The 22,105-nt window shown below is 45.9% G+C and overlaps 1 protein-coding gene across 5 annotated transcripts; it reads right to left on the bottom strand.

Moving 5' to 3' along the window:
- Positions 1 to 3,336: 3,336 nt before the first annotated feature.
- On the bottom strand, positions 3,337 to 20,892 carry LOC109885926 (E3 ubiquitin-protein ligase Mdm2). 5 transcript variants are annotated; one of them, XM_031816025.1, is made up of 11 exons: positions 20,713 to 20,892; positions 18,979 to 19,068; positions 18,786 to 18,860; positions 16,181 to 16,314; positions 14,679 to 14,728; positions 14,423 to 14,481; positions 11,048 to 11,117; positions 9,501 to 9,664; positions 8,425 to 8,580; positions 8,060 to 8,131; positions 3,337 to 4,493 (listed from the first exon to the last, which is right to left on the bottom strand). In XM_031816025.1, exons 2-11 carry the CDS (start codon positions 19,054 to 19,056, stop codon positions 3,891 to 3,893), a joined length of 1,461 nt encoding a protein of 486 aa, XP_031671885.1. In that variant the 5' UTR covers positions 19,057 to 19,068; positions 20,713 to 20,892; the 3' UTR covers positions 3,337 to 3,890. The 5 variants fall into 5 exon arrangements, with proteins under 5 accessions (XP_031671885.1, XP_031671888.1, XP_031671887.1 ...); XM_031816028.1 differs by having other exon boundaries at positions 18,786 to 18,883; positions 20,713 to 20,841; XM_031816027.1 differs by lacking the exon at positions 20,713 to 20,892 and adding an exon at positions 19,929 to 20,494.
- Between the last annotated feature and the right edge of the window lie 1,213 nt (positions 20,893 to 22,105).

The raw sequence follows: 22,105 nt of genomic DNA, 5'->3' as shown, positions 1-22,105 counted from the left end.
GGTTTAGTACTAGATTGGAGGCTTGTCAGGTAGGGGAAGGTTTAGTACTAGATTGGAGGCTTGTCAGGTAGGGGAAGGTTTAGTATTAGATTGGAGGCTTGTCAGGTGGCGGAAGGTTTAATACTAGATTGGAGGCTTGTCAGGTGGGGGAAGGTTTAACACTAGATTGGAGGCTTGTCAGGTAGGGGAAGGTTTAGTACTAGATTGGAGGCTTGTCAGGTGGCGGAAGGTTTAATACTAGATTGGAGGCTTGCCAGGTGGCGGAAGGTTTAATACTAGATTGGAGGCTTGTCAGGTGGCGGAAGGTTTAGTACTAGATTGGAGGCTTGTCAGGTGGAGGAAGGTTTAGTACTAGATTGGAGGCTTGTCAGGTAGGGGAAGGTTTAGTACTAGATTGGAGGCTTGTCAGGTAGGGGAAGGTTTAGTACTAGATTGGAGGCTTGTCAGGTGGCGGAAGGTTTAATACTAGATTGGAGGCTTGTCAGGTGGCGGAAGGTTTAGTACTAGATTGGAGGCTTGTCAGGTGGGGGAAGGTTTAGTACTAGATTGGAGGCTTGTCAGGTAGGGGAAGGTTTAGTACTAGATTGGAGGCTTGTCAGGTGGGGGAAGGTTTAGTACTAGATTGGAGGCTTGTCAGGTAGGGGAAGGTTTAGTACTAGATTGGAGGCTTGTCAGGTGGCGGAAGGTTTAGTACTAGATTGGAGGCTTGTCAGGTAGGGGAAGGTTTAGTACTAGATTGGAGGCTTGTCAGGTGGCAGAAGGTTTAGTACTAGATTGGAGGCTTGTCAGGTGGGGGAAGGTTTAGTACTAGATTGGAGGCTTGTCAGGTAGGGGAAGGTTTAGTACTAGATTGGAGGCTTGTCAGGTGGGGGAAGGTTTAGTACTAGATTGGAGGCTTGTCAGGTAGGGGAAGGTTTAGTACTAGATTGGAGGCTTGTCAGGTAGGGGAAGGTTTAACACTAGATTGGAGGCTTGTCAGGTGGCGGAAGGTTTAATACTAGATTGGAGGCTTGTCAGGTGGCGGAACGTTTAGTACTAGATTGGAGGCTTGTCAGGTGGCGGAAGGTTTAGTACTAGATTGGAGGCTTGTCAGGTGGGGGAAGGTTTAGTACTAGATTGGAGGCTTGTCAGGTAGGGGAAGGTTTAGTATTAGATTGGAGGCTTGTCAGGTGGAGGAAGGTTTAGTACTAGATTGGAGGCTTGTCAGGTAGGGGAAGGTTTAGTACTAGATTGGAGGCTTGTCAGGTGGGGGAAGGTTTAGTACTAGATTGGAGGCTTGTCAGGTAGGGGAAGGTTTAGTACTAGATTGGAGGCTTGTCAGGTAGGGGAAGGTTTAACACTAGATTGGAGGCTTGTCAGGTGGCGGAAGGTTTAATACTAGATTGGAGGCTTGTCAGGTGGCGGAACGTTTAGTACTAGATTGGAGGCTTGTCAGGTGGCGGAAGGTTTAGTACTAGATTGGAGGCTTGTCAGGTGGGGGAAGGTTTAGTACTAGATTGGAGGCTTGTCAGGTAGGGGAAGGTTTAGTACTAGATTGGAGGCTTGTCAGGTGGGGGAAGGTTTAGTACTAGATTGGAGGCTTGTCAGGTAGGGGAAGGTTTAGTACTAGATTGGAGGCTTGTCAGGTAGGGGAAGGTTTAGTACTAGATTGGAGGCTTGTCAGGTGGGGGAAGGTTTAGTACTAGATTGGAGGCTTGTCAGGTAGGGGAAGGTTTAGTACTAGATTGGAGGCTTGTCAGGTAGGGGAAGGTTTAGTACTAGATTGGAGGCTTGTCAGGTGGGGGAAGGTTTAGTACTAGATTGGAGGCTTGTCAGGTAGGGGAAGGTTTAGTACTAGATTGGAGGCTTGTCAGGTGGAGGAAGGTTTAGTACTAGATTGGAGGCTTGTCAGGTAGGAGAAGGTTTAACACTAGATTGGAGGCTTGTCAGGTGGGGGAAGGTTTAGTACTAGATTGGAGGCTTGTCAGGTGGGGGAAGGTTTAACACTAGATTGGAGGCTTGTCAGGTGGGGGAAGGTTTAACACTAGATTGGAGGCTTGTCAGGTGGGGGAAGGTTTAACACTAGATTGGAGGCTTGTCAGGTGGGGGAAGGTTTAACACTAGATTGGAGGCTTGTCAGGTGGGGGAAGGTTTAACACTAGATTGGAGGCTTGTCAGGTGGGGGAAGGTTTAGTACTAGATTGGAGGCTTGTCAGGTGGGGGAAGGTTTAGTACTAGATTGGAGGCTTGTCAGGTGGGGGAAGGTTTAACACTAGATTGGAGGCTTGTCAGGTAGGGGAAGGTTTAGTACTAGATTGGAGGCTTTTCAGGTAGGGGAAGGTTTAGTACTAGATTGGAGGCTTGTCAGGTAGGGGAAGGTTTAGTACTAGATTGGAGGCTTGTCAGGTAGGGGAAGGTTTAACACTAGATTGGAGGCTTGTCAGGTAGGGGAAGGTTTAGTACTAGATTGGGGGCTTGTCAGGTGGGGGAAGGTTTAACACTAGATTGGAGGCTTGTCAGGTGGGGGAAGGTTTAGTACTAGATTGGAGGCTTGTCAGGTAGGGGAAGGTTTAGTACTAGATTGGAGGCTTGTCAGGTAGGGGAAGGTTTAGTACTAGATTGGAGGCTTGTCAGGTCGGGGAAGGTTTAGTACTAGATTGGAGGCTTGTCAGGTAGGGGAAGGTTTAGTACTAGATTGGAGGCTTGTCAGGTGGGGGAAGGTTTAGTACTAGATTGGAGGCTTGTCAGGTAGGGGAAGGTTTAGTACTAGATTGGAGGCTTGTCAGGTGGCGGAAGGTTTAGTACTAGATTGGAGGCTTGTCAGGTGGGGGAAGGTTTAGTACTAGATTGGAGGCTTGTCAGGTAGGGGAAGGTTTAGTACTAGATTGGAGGCTTGTCAGGTCGGGGAAGGTTTAATACTAGATTGGAGGCTTGTCAGGTCGGGGAAGGTTTAGTACTAGATTGGAGGCTTGTCAGGTCGGGGAAGGTTTAACAGGGTAGCCCATATAAATCAAATCCTGGGTTTAATATCATTCAAAACGTCTCTTCAGCACTCCAATGGCATAAACAACAGCCTTAAATGTGTCAAACTTCAGTTAGTCGTCTTGCCTGGGTTGAGACTTGAGAAAGGAGCAGTGTGTTAGTGTCATCTTGTGACCCAAATGGCTCCCCATGGGCCCTGGTTTATAGTTGTGCACTAGAAATGGGAATAGGTTATCATGGTGATTGGGGGGGGGGGGGGGCAAGTTGTCACCAGGGGCAATGGATATGGATGGGGCTAGACGAGAGAACAGGTTGAGACATGTTTCCTGAAAATTACCCACTCGCTTATCTTGTCGACGGAGTCAACAACAAACGTCTCTTTCTACCGGTGAACTTTATTGAGACATTTGACTTTTCACGTAGTTTAAACCCCATGTCATTATCGATACAATTATATAAAACACTAATCATCTGTGTAGAATAGAGGGAAGACGAGGTGAAATTTAACAAAGGAAAACCAATGTACATCTGTTAATTAGCTAAACATTCTTTATTTAATAAAATATATTGAATATTTCACCACTAAGAGAATTTAATCCATTTGAAAAACTAGAAAAGCTATTTGACTGAACACTAGAAATCAATCCCAAATCAACAACAACAGGCACCTTGTTTGATAGAGTCAACTAACTCTTGTTCATAAATAAAATCACTTCCAAATAAACAAAATTAAAACATATTATTTATTCATTCAGGATTTAAGTTGTTTTTGAGGAACAGGGAGTTGTGTAGCTATGGGTTACACCCTATTCCCTATATAGTGCACTACTTTAGACCAGAGTCCTATTGGGGCCATGGTTGAGAGTAGTGCACACTACATAGGGAATAGACTGCTTATTTGGAATGTACAGTCTAGCCGATAGCCGTCCTCAGCTGAGATAAATTAAGACGACAGACTGGATCGGCTGCCTGCAGACAGGACACAGCTTGTTCCTCTTCTTCAGTTTCCTGGCGCAGGTGTAACAGGCCATGAGGTGCCCAGTGCGTCCGTGTACGATGCAGCCGTTCTTGGGCCTGGTCTGACAGATGACGCAGGGCTCCAGGCAGCTGGCGGGGAGGTGAGCCTCCAAGCTGTTGAAACGCTCCAAGTCTGGTGCCATCACTTCTTGACTGAGGGGGGCGCTAGAGGACGAGCCTGAGCCCACGCCGTTGGAGTTCGAAGAAGAGGTGGAGGGCTGGGAGGAGCAGGCCGAGTCTTGGGAATCGGGGCCAGAGACGGACATCAATTCCTGGGAGTCTTTGAGGAGGGGAAGGGGCGACCTGGCTCTCTTCCCGTCTGGAACATCCAGACCTTCGGTCTCGTCGGGCTCTGTTGGGGCTGGGGTAGGCTTGGGGGGTAAGGGTTTGAGGTTGGGGGCAGCAGAGTTGCTGTCAGAATCGGGAAACCAGTCCATTCTTAGCGTCCAGCAGCGGTTGCAGTTTCGGGGGAGGGGAGGGTTCAACTCCTCACACTTTGAGCACTTCCAGTAGTCCTGAAACAACACCGCTAGATTAGACCACAGGCACCACCACTAGATTAGACCACAACACCACTAGATTAGACAACAGGCACCACCACTAGATTAGACCATAGGCAACACCGCTAGATTAGACCACAGGCAACACCGCTAGATTAGACCACAGGCAACACCGCTAGATTAGACCATAGGCAACACCGCTAGATTAGACCACAGGCAACACCGCTAGATTAGACCATAGGCAACACCGCTAGATTAGACTACAGGCAACACCGCTAGATTAGACCACAGGCAACACCGCTAGATTAGACCACAGGCAACACCGCTAGATTAGACCATAGGCAACACCGCTAGATTAGACCATAGGCAACACCGCTAGATTAGACCATAGGCAACACCGCTAGATTAGACCATAGGCAACACCGCTAGATTAGACCATAGGCAACACCGCTAGATTAGACCATAGGCAACACCGCTAGATTAGACCATAGGCAACACCGCTAGATTAGACCATAGGCAACACCGCTAGATTAGAGCACAGGCAACACCGCTAGATTAGACCATAGGCAACACCGCTAGATTAGACCATAGGCAACACCGCTAGATTAGAGCACAGGCAACACCGCTAGATTAGACCATAGGCAACACCGCTAGATTAGACCACAGGCACCACCACTAGATTAGACCACAGGCAACACCGCTAGATTAGACCATAGGCAACACCGCTAGATTAGACCACAGGCAACACCGCTAGATTAGACCATAGGCAACACCGCTAGATTAGACCATAGGCAACACCGCTAGATTAGACCATAGCATAGGCAACACCGCTAGATTAGACCATAGGCAACACCGCTAGATTAGACCATAGGCAACACCGCTAGATTAGACCATAGGCAACACCGCTAGATTAGACCATAGGCAACACCGCTAGATTAGACCACAGGCAACACCGCTAGATTAGACCATAGGCAACACCGCTAGATTAGAGCACAGGCAACACCGCTAGATTAGACCATAGGCAACACCGCTAGATTAGACCACAGGCACCACCACTAGATTAGACCACAGGCAACACCGCTAGATTAGACCATAGGCAACACCGCTAGATTAGACCACAGGCACCACCACTAGATTAGACCACAGGCAACACCGCTAGATTAGACCATAGGCAACACCGCTAGATTAGACCATAGGCAACACCGCTAGATTAGACCATAGGCAACACCGCTAGATTAGACCACAGGCAACACCGCTAGATTAGACCACAGGCAACACCGCTAGATTAGGCAACACCGCTAGATTAGACCACAGGCAACACCGCTAGATTAGACCATAGGCAACACCGCTAGATTAGACCATAGGCAACACCGCTAGATTAGACCATAGGCAACACCGCTAGATTAGACCATAGGCAACACCGCTAGATTAGACCACAGGCAACACCACTAGATTAGACAACACCGCTAGATTAGACCATAGGCAACACCGCTAGATTAGACCACAGGCAACACCACTAGATTAGACCATAGGCACCACCACTAGATTAGACCACAGGCACCGCTAGATTAGACCACAACACCGCTAGATTAGACCACAGGCAACACCGCTAGATTAGACCACAGGCAACACCGCTAGATTAGACCACAGGCAACACCACTAGATTAGACCATAGGCAACACCACTAGATTAGACCATAGGCAACACCACTAGATTAGACCACAGGCAACACCACTAGATTAGACCACAGGCAACACCGCTAGATTAGACCACAGGCAACACCACTAGATTAGACCATAGGCACCACCACTAGATTAGACCACAACACCACTAGATTAGACAACAGGCACCACCACTAGATTAGACCACAGGCACCGCTAGATTAGACCACAACACCGCTAGATTAGACCACAGGCACCACCGCTAGATTAGACCACAGGCAACACCGCTAGATTAGATTACAGGCAACACCGCTAGATTAGACCACAGGCAACACCGCTAGATTAGACAACAGGCAACACCGCTAGATTAGACAACACCGCTAGATTAGACCACAGACAACACCGCTAGATTAGACCACAGACAACACCGCTAGATTAGACAACAGGCAACACCACTAGATTAGACCACAGGCACCGCTAGATTAGACCACAGGCACCACCGCTAGATTAGACCACAGGCACCACCGCTAGATTAGACCACAGGCACCACCGCTAGATTAGACCACAGGCAACACCGCTAGATTAGACCACAGGCAACACCGCTAGATTAGACCACAGGCAACACCGCTAGATTAGACCACAGGCAACACCGCTAGATTAGACCATAGGCAACACCACTAGATTAGACCATAGGCAACACCACTAGATTAGACCACAGGCAACACCACTAGATTAGACCACAGGCAACACCGCTAGATTAGACCACAGGCAACACCACTAGATTAGACCATAGGCACCACCACTAGATTAGACCACAACACCACTAGATTAGACAACAGGCACCACCACTAGATTAGACCACAGGCACCGCTAGATTAGACCACAACACCGCTAGATTAGACCACAGGCACCACCGCTAGATTAGACCACAGGCAACACCGCTAGATTAGATTACAGGCAACACCGCTAGATTAGACCACAGGCAACACCGCTAGATTAGACAACACCGCTAGATTAGACCACAGACAACACCGCTAGATTAGACCACAGACAACACCGCTAGATTAGACAACACCGCTAGATTAGACAAGCAACACCGCTAGATTAGACAACAGGCAACACCGCTAGATTAGACAACAGGCAACACCGCTAGATTAGACAACAGGCAACACCGCTAGATTAGACAACAGGCAACACCGCTAGATTAGACAACAGGCAACACCGCTAGATTAGACAACAGGCAACACCGCTAGATTAGACAACAGGCAACACCGCTAGATTAGACAACAGGCAACACCGCTAGATTAGACCACAGGCAACACCGCTAGATTAGACCACAGGCACCACCGCTAGATTAGACCACAGGCAACACCGCTAGATTAGACAACACTGCTAGATTAGACCACAGGCACCACCGCTAGATTAGACCACAGGCACCACCGCTAGATTAGACCACAGGCACCACCGCTAGATTAGACAACAGGCACCACCGCTAGATTAGACAACAGGCACCACCGCTAGATTAGACAACAGGCACCACTAGATTAGACCACATGCACCACCACTAGATTAGACAACACCGCTAGATTAGACAACACCGCTAGATTAGACAACACCGCTAGATTAGACAACAGGCACCACCGCTGGATTAGACCACAGGCACCACCGCTAGATTAGACAACAGGCACCACCGCTAGATTAGACCACACCGCTAGATTAGACCACAGACACCACCGCTAGATTAGACCACAGACACCACCGCTAGATTAGACCACAGGCACCACCGCTAGATTAGACACCACCACTAGATTAGACCACAGGCACCACCACTAGATTAGACCACAGGCACCACCACTAGATTAGACCACAGGCAACACCACTAGATTAGACCACAGGGGTTATGGGTAATATGAAACGTACTGCTTCCGTGATTTCAGTGTCGTCATCGAACGAGTCCTCCTCCTCTGCCTCGAAGATGGTGACTTCATACACCTGTGAGAGAACGACAGACACACGGGGAGTCAACAGCTGCAGTTTGACCCCAGGACACTAGAGGGAGCTGTTTGAAATGACACACACACACACCAATGTTTCCTCGGGGGGTCCGGGAGCATGCCCCCCCCCCCCCCCCCACCCGGTGATAATTTTAGAACCACCGAAAAGGTCCGCTTTTTGTTGGTGTGGTGGTGCACCACAGCTAAATAAATACAGCGGACACACACATACATACACATACATACACATACACACACATACACACAGTTGAAAAGACAGTGAGCCGAGACCTCATCCTCTCCAGACACTGAAGCCTCTTCGGGATCACTGTAGGCATCCGAGTCGATGGACTCCACCTCAAACTCCACGCTGAAGTGATCAGAGTCTGAGCCCAGATCCTGGCTCAGAACATCGTCACACGCGTCACTGACCAATGAACCTACTTCCTGTTGAGAGAGACGAGAGAGAGCTCAGTAACATGGGACTTACACAGCTGCCGATAAGATTTACAAATTACAATCATCATTTTTTTTTTAACTCAGAATCTAAAGTACTGAACAAACCGATGTCACACACGAGACGTGAAACATTTCGTCTGAATGTGTAGGAATTAATAATCCCATTCCTTAATCTGCATAATGTTGTAGCCCAGTTTAGGATCTAGTTTAGGATCTCACCATCCTTTTATTTAGGATTGGTGGAACTACAGTCTGACAGGGTAAATAGTTGTACTGCAGTAGGATCCCCCACAGAGTTACAGGAGGCTCCCCCACAGAGTCACAGGAGGCTCCCCCACAGAGTCACAGGAGGCTCCCCCACAGAGTCACAGGAGGCTCCCCCAGTGTCACAGGAGGCTCCCCCACAGAGTCACAGGAGGCTCCCACCAGAGTCACAGGAGGCTCCCCCACAGAGTTACAGGAGGCTCCCCCACAGAGTTACAGGAGGCTCCCCCACAGAGTCACAGGAGGCTCCCCCACAGAGTCACAGGAGGCTCCCCCACAGAGTTACAGGAGGCTCCCCCACAGTGTTACAGGAGGCTCCCCCACAGTGTTACAGGAGGCTCCCCCACAGTGTTACAGGAGGCTCCCCCACAGTGTTACAGGAGGCTCCCCCACAGTGTTACAGGAGGCTCCCCCACAGTGTTACAGGAGGCTCCCCCACAGTGTTACAGGAGGCTCCCCCACAGTGTTACAGGAGGCTCCCCCACAGTGTTACAGGAGGCTCCCCCACAGTGTTACAGGAGGCTCCCCCACAGTGTTACAGGAGGCTCCCCCACAGTGTTACAGGAGGCTCCCCCACAGTGTTACAGGAGGCTCCCCCACAGAGTTACAGGAGGCTACTCACAGAGTTACAGGAGGCTACTCACAGCGTTACTGTGTGAGTCTGAAGACTCGCTGCTCCTCCGGTCTCGTCTCAGGCCTCCAATCACATACCAGGACATGCTGTCATCAAAGGTCAGAGAAAAGCTGTCTGACCTATGTCTCTTCCTGGACTCACACCCGTCCTCCTCTTGTGTCGACGACGTCCCCTCTGGAATAGAACAGAGAGGGTGAGCAGTGGTTTTACGTTGAACAATTTCTTTCAAATAAGCCATTTCTCCTCTGACGGTAAAATAGAGAAACATATTGTGCATCCGATCACTCAAATCAAATCCAATTTTATTTGTCACATACACATGGTTAGCAGATGTTAATGCGAGTGTAGATGATGGGTATGTAAACAAAGTGGCATAGTTAAAGTGGCTAGTGATACATGTATTACATAAGGATGCAGTAGATGGTATAGAGTACAGTATATACGTATGCATATGAGATGAATAATGTAGGGTATGTAAACATTATATTAGGTAGCATTGTTTAAAGTGGCTAGTGATATATTTACATCACTCCGTTGACATACTGAAACATACTGACACGTCTTCAACAAAGCTGTTTCTCCCTTGATGACAATGAATATGTGATGTTCACAAGACATGGAGGAGTTGTTTATAGCCGTATGTTGTGTACTGGGCCCTGAGGTACGACCAGTAGCTAAGAGCAATAAAACCCCAGTCCTTTAGAAAATGGTCCGTTTCAATCCATCAGACTAGGACTGTTGTGGATTCTCCCCTGGTCCGTTAGGAAACAGGCGTGTCTTTGTGGTGTCTGTGTGTGTGTGGATGCCGTTAGGCTGCTTTTTGGGCCTGAAGAGACTCATTGTGGGGAGAAGTCATCTGAAAACATTCTCCACAGCCTCCAGACCAGAGTGTTCCTACGGAACCATTAGAAGGGACTGGGGTTCTATGCTTTGATGCATTCTCCACAGCCTCCAGACCAGTGTTCCTACGGAACCATTAGAAGGGACTGGGGTTCTATGCTTTGATGCATTCTCCACAGCCTCCAGACCAGAGTGTTCCTACGGAACCATTAGAAGGGACTGGGGTTCTATGCTTTGATGCATTCTCCACAGCCTCCAGACCAGTGTTCCTACGGAACCATTAGAAGGGACTGGGGTTCTATGCTTTGATGCATTCTCCACAGCCTCCAGACCAGAGTGTTCCTACGGAACCATTAGAAGGGACTGGGGTTCTATGCTTTGATGCATTCTCCACAGCCTCCAGACCAGTGTTCCTACGGAACCATTAGAAGGGACTGATGGTTCTATGCTTTGATGCATTCCAGAACTCGTTCTTTGCTTCCCCCAACAGACTTGACAGGGCAACACATGAAGCCATGAGGCCTGACATGGCAGTTTTTCATCCAGGAGAAAAGGTACAGCACAGATCCACATGAGCAGGACTGGTGTAGTTAGTAGGTGTAGGTTTATGTACACACTGCTGGAGTACTACAACAACAGACAGAGAGGCAGGCAGACAGACAGACCGAGAGAGGCAGGCAGACAGACAGAGAGGCAGACAGACAGACAGACACTCACCAGGGTCACTACTCCTCCTTCTCCTCCTGCGGTCTGAGGTAGATGATGAATGACAGTCTGAGTCCGTCTCCTGTAAAACAGATGGAACCATTAGAGAAATCAACCAGTGAACCAGGACACTGAGGAGGTCTGTCTATAAAACTAACTCGGGCACAACTACCACTTAAAACGACATCACAGGAAAAAACCGCATCAGAAGCTTTGGAACACGTGTCAGTATAAACATCCCTCTGCAACAAAACTAAAGTTGGTTCAACTTGAGGTCGAGTATGTTTATGTCTGTGACCCAGAGCCAGGCAATTAGTTTGATCACAAAGCATTTTTCGCTACACTCGCAATAACATCTGCTAAACACGTGTATGTGACCAATCAAATTTGATTTGATTCACAAGTCTGTTTGTAACTCTTTAAAATGGAGGGTGATGGAGAAGTGTTTCCCCCTATATTCATTTAGTAACGCTGGCCCACCGCTACACAACTATTTTTGAGATGGGTTGTAAAAACCAAGGTTTCCAGAAGCCTTCGGCTGCTCTCTCACGTGGTTTAACTACGGGAAAGCAGTGGTGAAATACACAATTGAAAGACGAGAGAAAAGTCCGTTAAGCAGACTCCACATCGGCCTAAATATTTTCCCATGAAATACCATCAAGACAACATCTTAAAGTGCTCGTAATAACTTTTGTTAAATAGTCTACATTTAAAAAAATGCTACTAATCATTCCTATCTGTTTATTTACAACTGCCAAAGAGAAGTGGAAAATTAGAAAGTGGTCAGAATGAGTAAGATTCTAGTTGCATTGACAGGCACGACTCAGGCCGGTGAGCCATAACCAATCAGAGCTGTAGTAGGCTTATATGCAAATAGACCATTGCCATATATGGATCTGTGCCATTCACTGGACTGTGTTTACAGCATGAGCGGTCTTGAGTAGATGAACTTGACTGTGTTTACAGCATGAGCGGTCGTGAGTAGATGAACTGGACTGTGTTTACAGCATGAGCGGCCGTGAGTAGATGAACTGGACTGTGTTTACAGCATGAGCGGTCATGAGTAGATGAACTGGACTGTGTTTACAGCATGAGCGGTCGTGAGTAGATGAACTGGACTGTGTTTACAGCATGAGCGGTCGTGAGTAGATGAACTGGACTGTGTTTACAGCATGAGCGGTCATGAGTAGATGCGCTTGTTTTGAGATCAAAGCGAGAGCGACGTGTGCACATTTGTTCATATCATTTTCTAGTTAGTGAGTTATTAGCCCAGTTATAGATCATTAGTAGTCAGCAATAGGGAAGTGATTGCTTCCTACAAGAGCACAAAACGTGTACATTTCTAGACATATTTTAAAAAAGCCAGTCAGGTAAAAAAATCTGTTTGTTTTTTTGTCTTAAAGGGGCAATGTTGTATTTTGAGACAGGTTTGAATAAGCTAAGTAGCCAATAGGCAGAGGGTAGTATAATTGATCTGATTCTCTGTAGTAATGGTATGGGAATAATAATACATTTTATTTTGTAAAGTGGTTTCTTGCATTAAACACAATATTCAGTCACCTTCTTGTCTGAAGGACAAGTGAATAAACAGGTTTAAAAGATCAAGCCCTGAATGTTTTTTTTTTCCTCTTCAAAAGTCTCATGAAATGTAGGTCTACGTTGAACACTACAACATTGGCTGCTACTGTCCGCTGAAAGATATAACAGCTATTTCCATATTAAAATGTTATGGGATTCATTTTCTCCATTGTTGTTGATGGTAGGCCACTCTGGTAGGACTACATTAGGATCAAACAGACACAGTAGCCTACTTGGCCACTGTTTAAACTGTAACTTAAAACGGGTGCATGCTTCAATGTTTACAGTAAGAGTCATTGCGTTTACTTGATAGCTACCTACACAAATAGCTAGCTAGAACAAAGTGTTAATAAGATAAATTCATTAAAAAGATTAAAAGCAATACAAATAAGTTCTCCAGTAGGAACAGGATTGTCACAACGTTCAAGTTTGTGCTCATCAGACCTGAGATTTGCTCAGTGATAAAAAAAAACCAGAGGGAACATTGGTTGGGGCGGTGTGCAGTTTGGAGTGGGTCTAGGGCAGTGCTCTCCAATAGGTCGATAGCCAGCAACCAGTAGCTACCAGCCCACCTATGACGAGCTCGACAAACTACTCTGAAAGTACATGCAATTTTCACGTGTTCCACCGCAAACAGATCTCACAAGTATCAGACAGTACCAAACTGTCCTAAACAGATCAGACAGTACCAAACTGTCCTAAACAGATCAGACAGTACCAAACTGTCCTAAACAGATCAGACAGTACCAAACTGTCCTAAACAGATCAGACAGTACCAAACTGTCCTAAACAGATCAGACAGTACCAAACTGTCCTCAACAGATCAGACAGTACCAAACTGTCCTCAACAGATCAGACAGTACCAAACTGTCCTAAACAGATCTCACAGTACCAAACTGTCCTAAACAGATCTCACAGTACCAAACTGTCCTAAACAGATCAGACAGTACCAAACTGTCCTAAACAGATCAGACAGTACCAAACTGTCCTAAACAGATCTCACAAGTATCAGACAGTACCAAACTGTCCTAAACAGATCAGACAGTACCAAACTGTCCTAAACAGATCTCACAAGTACCAGACTGTACCAAACTGTCCTAAACAGATCTCACAAGTACCAGACAGTACCAAACTGTCCTAAACAGATCAGACAGTACCAAACTGTCCTAAACAGATCTCACAAGTATCAGACAGTACCAAACTGTCCTAAACAGATCAGACAGTACCAAACTGTCCTAAACAGATCAGACAGTACCAAACTGTCCTAAACAGATCTCACAAGTATCAGACAGTACCAAACTGTCCTAAACAGATCTCACAGTACCAAACTGTCCTAAACAGATCTCACAAGTATCAGACAGTACCAGCCACACTGTATAGTCAATGCAACATTCACATGATCCCAGCCCTGGTTAAACACTAGGGGCTACAACAGATGATCCCAGCCCTGGTTAAACACTAGGGGCTACAAAAGCCAAACACAAAAGTTATCTCGAGGGGCAGCCTGTAAAATTGGGTTGGATTTACAGAAAGAGCCCAGGGCAGATGAGTTGAAGTTGGAACTGATGTTCAAAAGGTCTTGTCGGAAACAATTCATGGGATTTTTTATAATTACGACTAAAGAATGACAAAATAGCAAAGTTGAGTGCTCTAGCTTGTAAAACAGCTGCCATCTAGTACGGCAACATTATAGCAATGCCCCCCCCCCCCAACTGGAATATTTCAACCAATCACATGCTCTTGTTTCCCCCCTCCCTTCCTACCATAGAAATACAATGAATAGATGCTCTTTCTATGTGGTCTTCTTACCTTAGGCCCTCTATCCGGTTCACTCTGGCCCCTGGGTTCCGTGAAGACAGATTGGGATTCTAAAAAGGAAAAAAATAGAAACGTCTACATTTTAAAAATCAGAATAGACTACTTCCTCACTTGTCTTATCAGCCCAATACATAACACAACATTGAACTGCCTAGCGTACAAATGTTTTTTTTTCTTCCAAAAGAGAGATGTATATCAACTAGAAACTACAGGACAATAGAAGTGACAAAAGAAAAGCTAAAAGTACCTTGATTTTTCACTGCTAGGAGATTTTGTGTGATCATAGCGAAGAGAACTCTGAAAGAACAACAAACACACACAAGGCTAACGTTAGCATAGTGAAACGGTTTCACTATCAGACATCTCTGATTTGTTTAGCAAACAGAAGGCTGCTCATCAGTAACGTATTTTTGAATCATCAGTACACATCTGAGCCAACACATGCAACAGGTGACAGCATGTTCAGTGGCTCCAGGGGAGCTGTATTAGAGAACAGAGTCTGTGTTAGAGGTGCTGTATTAGAGGACCAGACAAACTGTATTAGAGGCCAGCGTCTGTATTAGAGAAACAGAGTCTGTATTAGAGGACAGAGTCTGTATTTGAGGTTAGAGTCCAGATTCTGTATTAGAGGCCAGAGTCTGTATTAGAGGTTAGAGGAGCTGTATTAGAGGGAAGAGTCTGTATTAGAGGTTAGAGGCCAGAGTCTGTATTAGAGAACGGGAAGAGTCTGTATTAGAGGTTAGAGGCCAGAGTCTGTATTAGAGGTTAGAGGGAAGAGTCTGTATTAGAGAACCAGAGGCGCTGTATTAGAGGCCAGAGTCTGTATTAGAGGTTAGAGGCCAGAGTCTGTATTAGAGAACCAGAGGAGCTGTATTAGAGGCCAGAGTCTGTATTAGAGAACCAGAGGCGCTGTATTAGAGGCCAGAGTCTGTATTAGAGGTTAGAGGCCAGATTCTGTATTAGAGGACCAGAGGAGCTGTATTAGAGGCCAGAGTCTGTATTAGAGGTTAGAGGCCAGGGTCTGTATTAGAGGGCAGAGTCTGTAAAAGAGGTTAGAGGGCAGAGTCTGTATTAGAGGTTAGAGGACAGAGTCTGTATTAGAGGTTAGAGGCCAGAGTCTGTATTAGAGGTTAGAGGCCAGGGTCTGTATTAGAGGGCAGAGTCTGTATTAGAGGTTAGAGGACAGAGTCTGTATTAGAGTCCCAGAGTCTGTATTAGAGGTCAGAGGCCAGAGTCTTTATTAGAGGTTAGAGGCCAGAGTCTGTATTAGATGTTAGAGGCCAGAGTCTGTATTAGAGACCCAGAGGAGCTGCATTAGAGGCTGTGTAGAAGGACTGCATTAGAGGCTGTGTAGAAGGACTGCATTAGAGGCTGTGTAGAAGGACTGCATTAGAGGCTGTGTAGAAGGACTGCATTAGAGAGTGTGTAGAGGGACTGCATTAGAGGCTGTGTAGAAGGACTGCATTAGATGCTGTGTAGAAGGACTGCATTAGAGGCTGTGTAGAAGGACTGCATTAGAGGATGTGTAGAGGGACTGCATTAGAGGCTGTGTAGAAGGACTGCATTAGAGGCTGTGTAGAAGGACTGCATTAGAGGCCCCCGAGATGTTATATTAGAGCAACGCTAGCCGAGCAAACAGGGCGTGTGTGTTGGGGGGTTTATTGTCCGTCCCAAGCTGTGTGTGTTATTGTGTGCGTGTGGCTCTTTGATGGAGAAGATGTCCACACCGTGCAGTGTGTGTGTCCTCACCGGGGTTCTTTAACAGAGAAGCTGTCCACTCCCAGTACAGCCCCCAGGGGGTCGTCAGCACAGTGCACTATGTGTTGCTGCTGCATGTCATAAAGCTGTTTCTTCATGATGTACTGGCCCAGGTAGAATATCACCTGACACGTAGACAGCACAGGGGTCAGAGGTCAACACCACAGCGCAACACACACGAGAGAGAGAGAGAGAGAGAGAGATAAACGGGATAGAGGCTGGGGTCAAGGAGAGAGAGTAACAGGGGATACAGGCAGGGGTCAAGAGGAGAGAGAGAGTAACAGGGGATACAGGCAGGGGTCAAGAGGAGAGAAAGAGTAACAGGGGATACAGGCAGGGGTCAAGAGGAGAGAAAGAGTAACAGGGGATACAGGCAGGGGTCAAGAGGAGAGAGAGAGTAACAGGGGATACAGGCAGGGGTCAAGAGGAGAGAGAGAGTAACAGGGGATACAAGCAGGGGTCAAGAGGAGAGAGAGAGAGAAACAGGATACAGGCAGGGGTCAAGAGGAGAGAGAGAGTAACAGGGGATACAGGCAGGGGTCAAGAGGAGAGAGAGAGTAACAGGGGATACAGGCAGGGGTCAAGAGGAGAGAAAGAGTAACAGGGGATACAGGCAGGGGTCAAGAGGAGAGAGAGAGTAACAGGGGATACAGGCAGGGGTCAAGAGGAGAGAGAGATAAACAGGGGATACAGGCAGGGGTCAAGAGGAGAGAGAGAGTAACAGGGGATACAGGCAGGGGTCAAGAGGAGAGAGAGAGTAACAGGGGATACAAGCAGGGGTCAAGAGGAGAGAGAGAGAGAAACAGGATACAGGCAGGGGTCAAGAGGAGAGAGAGAGTAACAGGGGATACAGGCAGGGGTCAAGAGGAGAGAGAGAGTAACAGGGGATACAAGCAGGGGTCAAGAGGAGAGAGAGAGTAACAGGGGATACAGGCAGGGGTCAAGAGCAGAGAGAGAGTAACAGTGGGTACAGGCAGGGGTCAAGAGGAGAAGCCTGGGAATGTCTCAGGATAAGACTGCACCAACAATAGTTCTGTCTCAGTCTAGTTGATACCCTCCATATACTGATCCAGACAGTCCTGTCTCAGTCTAGTTTATACCCTCCCTCCATATACTGATCCAGACAGTCCTGTCTCAGTCTAGTTGATACCCTCCCTCCATATACTGATCCAGACAGTCCTGTCTCAGTCTAGTTGATACCCTCCCTCCATATACTGATCCAGACAGTCCTGTCTCAGTCTAGTTGATACCCTCCCTCCATATACTGATCCAGACAGTCCTGTCTCAGTCTAGTTGATACCCTCCCTCCATATACTGATCCAGACTGTCCTGTCTCAGTCTAGTTGATACCCTCCCTCCATATACTGATCCAGACTGTCCTGTCTCAGTCTAGTTGATACCCTCCCTCCATATACTGATCCAGACTGTGCTGTCTCAGTCTAATTGCTACACCTCATCCCATACTGATCCAGAATATTCTGGGTCACAATTTAGACAGGCAACTGATAGACACATGATCACTGCACCGGGTAGAAGTATAGGACTCCACCCAATATACTTCTCTATCTGACAGGAGGCTATTGTGATAGACTGATCACTGGCATGAAGGCATCAGTTCCTTATCATAAAAGCAGATTACACAGATTGTAAACACATTTTCCAGCAATCAATGTGGACCAGTAAAAGGCTCAGAACTCCCATACACTCTATAAACTAAAGCATCAGAGGACCGCCTCCCTCTCTCTGAGATAACTCTGTCTCCCCGATGAACAACAGAGAGGAAGGAGCCAAACACAGAGTCCCAGACTAGTTAGACATTCCAGAGGTCAGAACCCCAGTGAGTCAGAGTAGAAGTCAAGAGGCGACTGAACATTCTAACATTCTAACTTAGATAATCACCAGTCTCTCTATGAGTCAGACTCTCACACAGACAGACCCCCCCTCGGACGTGTCTCATCAAAGCTGTGTGACGTGTCCTCAAACCAAGGTGGCCTGCCTGCTAGCCAATCATAGCTCTTAAATGACAGTGCAGTTGAATTCTAGCTTAGTAGACACTACAATCAGTTCAATCAACTACAGTAGGTAAAACAGCATATCAATAGGAGAACAATAGAACCAAGTCAAAAGCCATTCTAGTATGTGACAGCATCTACCGTATGCAGTGCTTAGTTTATGAAAGTGACAATCAATAGTGAAACTAGTGTAAATCTAGCAATGCAGAGAATAATACAGAAACACCTACACAATCTATATACCAGTAGTTTGGCTGCTAACGACAAATTAAGAGTGAGTTTCCCCCCCATAGGAACTAATATCCACTATTCTAGGAGTAAACCCTAAGATATACTGCAATTGGAAATTCAAAACATAAAATATTTAAATGTAAAAATAAAAATAAAAAATAAAAAATGTGAGACTAGAAACTGAAAAGAAACTGAAAAGTCTGAGATAATGTCTATTGAGGATCTTAAAAAGGGTTCCTCTGTCTGCTTCGTGGAACAAGATCTTGATGAACTAAAGTTAAGCCAAAGACTAGTGGTTCGATATCAGCAGGATATAAGGAAACAAGGCAGCCAGCTGTCAGGTCATTTCTTACCTCTTTCATGGTGAAAACGTCTTTGTCTGCACCTGCCTGCTGCAATAACACGCACAGTTTCTCTTTAGGTCGTACCTGTGGAAATATAGCACATAAAACTAACAAATACATTATTTTACATTCTATGTAACTGTCAACAAATGACTGACTTAAACAGTGTGACAGAGAGACAGAGATTTAAGTTGATACTTACAAGCTTCTCATTGTCCAAGGTATTTATTTGAGAACTACTTCTATGCCATTCTGACATTCTCTCACAATTCTCTGCCATTCTGTCTCTCACCTGTGGAAGAGTAGGAGGTAAAATACGTTTTAATTTCTAAGTGAACATGCAAACGCCTTATAAAAGTATACAATTACATACAATGTCAAGGTAAAGCTTTGGAAAACAAAAACAAGTTTACCTAAATAAATAAATAGAAGTACTAATGAGATGTTCTTGATACACCCCCTTTATAATACACCCTTCATATTCTGTACACAAAGTGCTTCAGCTCGGCTGGTAGCGTTAGGAACCACTTCCCCGTCTCCCCCGGATTTAAATAGGCACAGAGAGACATGTCAGGACTAGCACTGCTCCGGCTGTTAAAGCCAGGATGCTATTGGGCGCAGTCGGCGTATGGTTGAAACTAGATTACTAACCTCACGTAACATGTTTTAGCATATGGACGAGCACACCTAGCGGTCACCCTGCGTCTGTGCATCCGCCTCCACCCTTAGTGCTGAGCTGGCCGCTAGAGTTGGATATGCCCGGGCATGTCCCAGTTTACTACTGCCCTGCATTGTGTAATAATCAGCTGTTTGACTGACATGGGCAGGGTTGGAGGAAGGGTGTCTCGTCTTAACTGATTCCCTTAGCTATTGCTTTTCTAAACAAAGGAAGAGCCATGCAAGTTGACAGGTGAAATATTGGACAATGAAAGCTGGTTGCCGCTGGATATTAACGTTACCACCGTGGATATGAAATGACAAAGTATGGGATTAACGCCAAAGTAACGATTAGTCACTAACATTAAGAGGGGTTTGACATCTGGACTCACTGATAACAATGTTTTATCTGATCTAACATTTGGTCATGTTGAGATTAGTTTTTCTGTTGCAGATATCCATCAATGTTATTCAATATGCATGAAAGACACTGACCTGCGAAAAGTAACGTTACCACTTCAATCCTCATCCTTTTATTGTTACCAAACTAAATGGGATAGTTTCCTATCAATCTGTCAAAACACAATGAAGACAAACAGCTTGGAAAGACCCACGACCCAGTTGTGGGACTCTGCAAGCCAGTAAAAGTAGACCAGTGTGCAATATTGACAAGTTAGTATATCTGATAACTTATTAATAACATCAACGTTACAGTTAAATGTAGCTATATCTAGCTATATTCAATGTGTGGTATTTACAATACATGTGTGATTTAACCACTAACGTTACGCCAAAAATAAAACTGTTGAACGAGTAACTACTATAGTCCGGACATTGATTGGCAAGTCGCTGATCAGGCAGCACTTTTTTGATGCATCTTCATGTGTATTTTGTATTTAGATGGTTAACTACGACACCACCAGATAGAAAAACAAACGGGTTTTTTGACGACACTCTTGCTAGGTTAACGTTACATTACATGTTTAGTCGTTGTACTACTAGCTACCACAACAACTTCGCTACTATGTGTCGACGTCTAGCTATTCAACGTGAACTCCTTACTAGTGGTTTCCCGTTTTAGTCATCAGGAAAACACGAGGATGAGAGGCCTTGTAGCATGTGGCTAATGCTATTCAAACGTTAGCTATAAAATAAAGTGATTGTACAAATTACATGTCACAATAACACACAGTTAAAGTTATTATACACAATAGCTTGCCATTTAAACTTTCATAGCAGATTTTAAATAGATTTAGAGCACATTATTGGCTTCACTTACGTTACTTTCACAATCCAATAACTTGCTTGTAAAAGTTAGCGAGGAAAACGAACGTTAATTTTGTCGCCCCTAGTGGCGGGTCCAAAGTAAGGCACGAGCACTGAAGATGAATCAGGTTGACGAATCAATCACAAGAAGAAGAAAAATATGTCTGTTTTTACAAGAAGAAGAAAATAGACTAACTGCACGTGGGGAATGTTCAGAGTTTTATAGTGGAAAGAAACATGGGAACTATCAACGAGCTCAGCCAAGACCTGATTTGGCTGGATTGATTCATCAATGCATTCTTTGCCTAATCATTGATACAATCACCAGAGGGGAAATTACATTGGTCGTCATTCAAGTCACACAGTCAAGTGTGAAGAAGAAATCAATCACATTGAATTCATATAATAGACAGGTTTCTAGCTTTATAAGTGTATTCATCATCATTATCCCCTGAGAGAGGAATTACAACAGTGTTTTCTGTATCATCACTCCAATATGGGTCAATCCCTGGACATGGCACTCATTGAGACAGGGGCATTGTGACTCTTCACATGGCTGCTTGCTGACTGTGAAATCATTGCCTCCCTCTGCCAGAGACAAAAGTATGTTTGTGTTATGTTCTGTTATTCTGTCAACCAGCTCTGCTCTAGGGCCATTTATCAAGCGTAGGAGTGCTGATCTAGGATTAGTTTTGCCTTTTAGATCACAATGAATAAGATAACATGGACATGGGGGACCTGATCCTAGATCAGCAGTCCTACCTCTGCCCCTGGTCTGGTCGGATGCTGAGACATGTCCTGGCAGTTCACACTTCATCATCATAGTGCCATGATGCCTGTCATTATGATGCTAGTCCATGATGCCTGTCATTATGATGCTAGTCCATGATGCTTGTCCTTATGATGCCTGTAATTATGATGCTAGTCCATGATGCTTGTCCTTATGATGCCTGTCATTATGATGCTAGTCCATGATGCCTGTCATTATGATGCTAGTCCATGATGCCTGTCATTATGATGCTTGTCCTTATGATGCTAGTCCATGATGCTAGTGCTTATGATGCTAGTCCATGATGCTAGTGCTTATGATGCTAGTCCATGATGCCTGTCATTATGATGCTAGTCCATGATGCTTGTCCTTATGATGCTTGTCCTTATGATGCTAGTCCATGATGCTTGTCCTTATGATGCTAGACCATATTGCTTGCCCTTATGATGCTAGTGCTTATGGCTAGTCCATGATGCTTGTCCTTATGATGCTAGTGCTTATGGCTAGTCCATGATGCTTGTCCTTATGATGCTAGTCCATGGTGCTAGTCCTTATGATGCTAGTCCATGAAGCTTGTCCTTATGATGCTAGTCCATGATGCTAGTCCTTATGATGCTAGTCCATGATGCCTGTCATT

Source organism: Oncorhynchus kisutch, unplaced genomic scaffold (genome assembly GCF_002021735.2).
Source record: "Oncorhynchus kisutch isolate 150728-3 unplaced genomic scaffold, Okis_V2 scaffold730, whole genome shotgun sequence".
Classification (NCBI taxonomy): domain Eukaryota; kingdom Metazoa; phylum Chordata; class Actinopteri; order Salmoniformes; family Salmonidae; genus Oncorhynchus; species Oncorhynchus kisutch.
This window is presented reverse-complemented; position numbering and strand designations above follow the sequence as displayed.